Genomic DNA, 6,039 nt, shown 5'->3' on the forward strand with positions numbered 1-6,039 from the left:
CACCTTACGAAATGGAACGCTTGGCTGTACTCTGCGCGCTTCGAGCTTCAAGAATTACCGATTGCTCGCGGACGGCTCTCCCTGGTCAGCTTCTCCGATTCTGGCATTGACCTCCCAGTTCCATCCGAGGCAGAAACTTCGCAAAGTTACAGGGCTCTGTACTGGCTGGTTGCAATGCATCGCTGCATCGTGACTTTGAACACACCAGAGCCTCGATATCGCACACCGGAGACGCTTCTTTTCGACGCGCTCAAACTAAACAAGTCACTCAAATTCTTAAAGCTGCAGTTTTTGGGAATGGAAGCATCCACCGATATTGCTGGGGCCATAAGGAGTTTGACGGGCCTCGAAGAGATCGAGTGCGCCCTGTACAAAAGGTGTCCTGCTAATCTTGTTTCGGCACTGTGTACACTTCTACGGAGCCCCTCCTCTCTGACTGCCATTAGGATGCTCGGCTCATTCCTTAATGAGACGGAGAGCAAGGTGATGCTGGCTGCTCTGATATCGAACTCCACGCTTAAAGAGTTCTGTATGGAAGGGTCGATGGCGGAGGAGTCAAATGCACAGCAGTTCACCGACTACCTGAGGACGACCACTACTCTCACTACTCTGCGCATGACCGCTAGAAACGCACGCACGCAACACTCGCTTCTTCGAGGTGTCTTACAAAACAGGACCATCACCAGTCTCAGCCTGACAAGATTCATTTGTGACGAAGAAAGTACTCGACTGGTGGCCAGGGTATTTATAGAAAATGAAGTTCTTGAAACGGTCGACATCCTCTCAACACAAGAGAGCCTGAGACCTAGTAACCACAGAAACTGCGACTGGGTAGCGGCTCTGTCTGAAAACAATACCCTGAAGCAACTTAGTTTTCCCTTGTCAATATGGCCCATTGCCAGCTGGACGAAGTTCGCCCGAGTGTTGTCAGTCAAATCTAACCTGAAGAAGGTGACTATCAAGATGGACTCTGCCAATTTTAACCTCCTAACGTCAGTATGCAGAGCACTTTCGGCGAGCGGCGTTGAGGAGAAAGTTTCTTGTGGAACCTACCTCGTAATCGACAACCTTGACCTGATAAAGTGCAAGGCATTTTCAGAGATATACCTATTTAGTGGAACGGCCGAGAATTTAAGACTACAAGCCTTACGAAAGCTACCAGAATGTGCCCACCTGTCCTATGTTGCACTGGATATCCCTAAAGGGAACATCCCATTGTCTTCAGGACTCGCCGACTGTCTGAAATCAGCACCGCACCTCCAAAAATTGCAGCTAAGCATTGGATGGTCTCCGGATATGACGGAAAACTTGCCAAATGAATGGTGGAAAAAGATAATGAGCGGTCTTTCTACAAGCAAAAGCTTAAGAGAGCTGTTGATGTGCGCAAACGGCTTGAATGCGGAAGACTTCGAGGCGTTGGCGGACGCGGTCAGACAGAGCCGGAGCATCAGAACATTTTATATGATGCACGAGATTTCTGCCCACATCAGCATTTTTGTAAGACGGCTCTCGACTGGCGTCGCTGAAAATTACGCCCTTCGTGAGGTTAGGCTTCACGGCCGGCTGGATGCAGAGGCGACCAGCAGCTGGTTTGTGGTCTGCGAGACTACAAGGAGAAACTCTGGAATCTTGACTCGAGCGGCGCATTTCAAAGAGGGTCGCCAACTCGACAGGTACCCATATTTTGACAATAGGCAAATCACGCTGAAAACCTGTTTCAATGATCAAACAACGCCTGATATTTTTGCTTATGATTATAAAATTCTTAGCGCTTTTCTAATGTCTCATTGTAATCTGGTATTCGAGATGTGTGCGGCCTAGTTGGCATGGCAGATGCTCGCATGGTAAACTTACTTTAATAACGCAGAAAGCGTCTATTCAAGTGTTCTAACATGTTGTGTAACCACTGCTTCTTGCAGCAATATTCTACCTGGTTTCGCAGGGCGGTTGTCTTCTGTACGCGTCGCGATAGTACAGATAAAAATATATTTTTTGAGAGACTCGGCGTTGTAGAGGTAACGGGATTTACGGGAAATTTTAACAATAAATGTTTTTTTTTTCGGCTGAAACTTTGTGGATCCAGAATCTAAATCAGTCTACGTCATTGCGACAATGGCAAAAATATTCATCTAATGACACTTCAGCTCACTTGTGGCGACCTTCGGAAATGAAAATCTGTTTCAAGCTGACTTTACGGAGATTGCTTAAAAACATTTATCTTATGTTTTTAAAAGTTCCTTCTTTTCCAATTTTCAAGTGCAAGTTAGACGACGTTTTAGCAACATTTTCAACTTGGAATTTTCATGTCAAAATTGGAGAATAAATTCAGAAATGTTCGTGCTCATTTTTCCTTGCACTAAGTGTATATCGGTGACTTGTTTAGAACTCAAAATAATGCATAATAGATTTCAAGACCCAAAAGAAGAAGCCTTCTTTTGAGTCGCCGATGCTTCACACAGCGTGAATTTTGAATTCTGTTCGAATTACATAATTGCACTATTCAAACAGGTATTAAAACGATAGGCGGTTGTATGCTATTTATGTGCCAAATTATACCGCGAATAAGTGAGCGGTTTAGCCGGTTGAAGCATATTACGGGTCACATTTAGCGTTGCAGCAGTCGTTAGTATATGCATGGAACGTTGATTCGGGCAGACAATTACTGAACGGAAGACTTTCTTGGGTACTAGAATGTGGCTGTCCCAGAAAGGGACTTCTGGCTGAAATAGATTGCGACTGCGCTTCTAGGTTCTAGGCGCTCAATTTGTTACATACCATCTGATACGTAAGAATTGACTGAGAGACACAAAGCTGCATTTAATCTGCCCACAGGTACGTCGCCGAGGCTTTGGAGCGCGTCTCCTTACACTCAGCGCTTATGGAAGACTTCGCCGATTTTCTCCATTCCACCAAAGAGGCAACGGCCCTCTTCGTTCAAGCTCACATCCGAAGCTTCGAGCCGATAGACCCATTCATGCGACTCGCCGGCATTGTCAAAAACCGGGTCGTCTGCCACCCACGCGACGATGGAGTTACGCAACTGGACGATCTCAACAAAGACTGCTGGAGTCACGTGAGGCGGTTCTTGATGCTTGAGGACATCAAGTCTGCCGTATAAACAGGTTAAAGTACAATGCACGGCAGGGATGCAGTCTTCGACATCACGTCTGAAGTAAATCTTATGCAGTTACCATTCCGCGTTTGAAGAATTCTGTCAAGGCCTTATCTACCGCTGCTTAAAGTATCATATAACGTGACATCAAGTTTCTGCATTGAACTCTAGGCATGTTAATGAGACGGGGAATGGACTGCTACGCTTCAGGGCTTCGTGAGTGCTAAGTACCAGTGCAGTGTGAGTGTCTCACTCTTCAGATTGATTTCATGTGCAGAGCAGAAAAAGCCCCCTCGCTCCCCCCCATCCTTGTTTTCTTCTCAAGCTTGTTTCCCTGAAAATGCTAGACTGCAGTAATTGCTCCGGCTGAAATAAGCGTTACACCACTTGACTGCTATGCCATGATACTTCAGCTAGTAACTACGAATGAGAGCAACTACATTTCAGAATTTGGTTGTCACTAAGCCTTAAGGCAGTCTTCTTTATGTGTTGTCACGGAGATGAAAATAAAGTTTCTTTTGTTACGAGGATCACTAGTTTTTGATGTAAGACAACAGGATCGACATAGGCAAGAGGGGCCGAAACTAGGCCCATACTCCTTCGGTAGAATGTGAGTGCTTTCAAAGTGGAGCAAATCTTGTATAAGGTGGTTTTGAGTTTGCCGTCAAAAATTGCAACGGGATTTACCGCGCCTTCGAAGGAGGTGAGTAGAGATTGACTTTTAGCTCAACTGTAAAAGCTTGACCTTTAACATGAACTTTATTTCTGACTAGTGATTGGAACACATCAAAGTTATTGGGGGCACTTCACTGGAAACTGTGGGCACGAAATGAGCGCGTTCCTAAAAAAAAAAAAATTGCAGTGGCTTAACTCCTCTAAGTTAGGATATACAAAGCGAAAGCAGTAGTAGGGGATGAGACCGAATCGTTTACTCTCTTCTTGTCGCCTCCTCCGTCGCCTTGCGTCGTCCCTTTGAAAGTCCCTCTTCTTGCTCTTCGGGAGTTTGTCACTCGTTCAGCTCTCGGCTTTAGCGGTGTCGGCAGGATGAGCGTAGCCGTACTGTGGGAGAGTATAGCGAACGCTCGCACTAAGCGTTGTTGCTTCATCCATGGCATGACACTAGACTCTCCGCAATTCTCAGCGTAGATATGTGCCTTCGCAAGCGAGCTGCTGCTCCACGGCTTATATCCCCCGCTGCGGCGCAGTGCGTTAAGAGCACGGCGAGTACGCAGTGAGGCACATAGCTAATTGATGACGTCACGAGCGGCGCTCCGCGGACACCGGCCATATGTAGCGGTATGAACGAAGTTTCCCACGAAGTCTGCCGTGTGTGTAAAGAAGAAGAAGCAGGTGTGCGATGTAGAAGTAGTGAAGCAGCAGCGGAGGAGAATGGAGAACCGCGTGCTTCGCGCCCCATACGTGCGAAGAAGTGGACGGCGAGTTGGCCGTTGCGCGCAGCGAGGCACGCGGCTGAAGGTCGGCTGAAGGTCAAATTGCGGCGGCAGCGAGGACAGTGAAGCTTTCTCTTCAATAAGCGTGCTCTATAAGGGCATTCTGTGCAGCGATGACCGACAAGACCAGCGACTACTGGTTAACAGGGCTGAATCGTCACTAACAATGGACTGCAGGAATAGAAGTTTCTTCCAGCATGGTTATAAAATAACCTTTTGGAACGTAATTTTATCCCTCAATCGATAAGCGTGCTCCTCGCATAGTCGAACAGTAGCTCTCATGCTGGATGCATGCTGGATGCTTTATTTTGCTCTTTATTGCATCTTCTATGGGAAGCTACAGGAGGAGTCCCAGAGTGGGCGATGCGAAGTATAACTTCTTGTTCGAAGGTATTTAATAACCAAGAAGAAAGTGGGCTACAAAGCCAAACTCACAACCTCTCCGAGGAAAAGATTTCGAGATAATAAGTGATAACAACGAATGGGGAGTGTGGCTTCAGCAACATAGTAAGTAGAGCACAGTATTGCGGTATGCTAACTTTATATTTGTACTTGCCCCGATGTGGCGGCCTATTCGTTGCCTTGATGCCGTGCGTAAGGAGGCTGCGCTGTGCGCAGATTACACTGCTGTTCGTATGGCACAGCTGCTCCCGCTTTCATAGTGCTCCAATTTAGGCCAGTTGTGTGCCCCATAAGACGACGCATATATACAAGCAATTTCTAATGGCGTCTGGAAATGCGGATTAGAGCGCAAAGTATGTTGTACGTAACAATTTGCTCAGCTTTAATGACAGTTCACAATTACGTGTTGTGAAAATGGAGTCACAGTTCGTCGTTAAAAATTCGCGCGATTTGGATACTGTCCTCTGTATTATTAGCCAGTTAAATTGTCTATCTTCATTTTTTGAGCGATGGTAGGCACGTGGTAGTCACATATGTTCAATCATCTCAGCTGTCCGCAGGTGGCAAAAAATAAGAAATGTGGTGCCGTTCTGAAATTATTCTGTCGACAGTTGAAAATAGAAAGGGTGGAGAGGACAGTGTCGAAGTGGTAAAAAGATTTTACTGCTACAGCTTTTATATCTTGGTTTCTCTGTAACAAATTTGCCTATTTGGCTGAAAAGGTGATGGTGTAGTCAAAATCACATGCCACCTACAGAAAGAATTCTAGAGTGCCGCCAAATTTAGAAACACCGAGGACCGCCGACGAAAATACAAGATTTGTAGAAACGGCGATGACACAGCCAAGGTCTCGTGATCTTGACAGAAGTAATCATGGGGCTGCATAAAATTTTGAAATACTGTGGAATTCCTAAATTCCTTGATTGGTCGAGAGTGCGATGAAAGCATAAAGCTCACATGACTCTGAAAGAACCAGAGGACACAAGCAAAACTAAAAACGTTGAAGACCGCCGAAATTCTGCATAGGTGGGCCAACTGCCCCATTATACTAATCTCACCCAATAAACTGCTTTA

At 46.1% G+C, this 6,039-nt stretch overlaps 1 protein-coding gene across 1 annotated transcript; it reads left to right on the plus strand.

The window, feature by feature from the left end:
• The first annotated feature begins 217 nt into the window (after positions 1-217).
• LOC146170750 (uncharacterized) lies at positions 218-3,573 on the plus strand. Its single transcript, XM_084586802.1, has 2 exons — positions 218-1,673; positions 2,833-3,573. The coding sequence occupies exons 1-2, from the start codon at positions 298-300 to the stop codon at positions 3,116-3,118; spliced, it is 1,662 nt and encodes a 553-aa protein (XP_084442928.1). The 5' UTR covers positions 218-297; the 3' UTR covers positions 3,119-3,573.
• Positions 3,574-6,039: the final 2,466 nt, after the last annotated feature.

Source organism: Amblyomma maculatum, unplaced genomic scaffold (assembly GCF_055883805.1).
Source record: "Amblyomma maculatum isolate TAMU_Amacu unplaced genomic scaffold, ASM5588380v1 scaffold_55, whole genome shotgun sequence".
NCBI classification, from domain to species: domain Eukaryota; kingdom Metazoa; phylum Arthropoda; class Arachnida; order Ixodida; family Ixodidae; genus Amblyomma; species Amblyomma maculatum.

Excerpts from the sequence above, each read along its gene's own strand:
- LOC146170750 (XM_084586802.1), top strand. The coding sequence starts at position 298 with ATGGAAGCATCCACCGATATTGCTGGGGCCATAAGGAGTTTGACGGGC. Across the intron at positions 1,674-2,832 it reads GAGGGTCGCCAACTCGACAG|GTACGTCGCCGAGGCTTTGG; the intron begins GTACCCATATTT and ends ATCTGCCCACAG.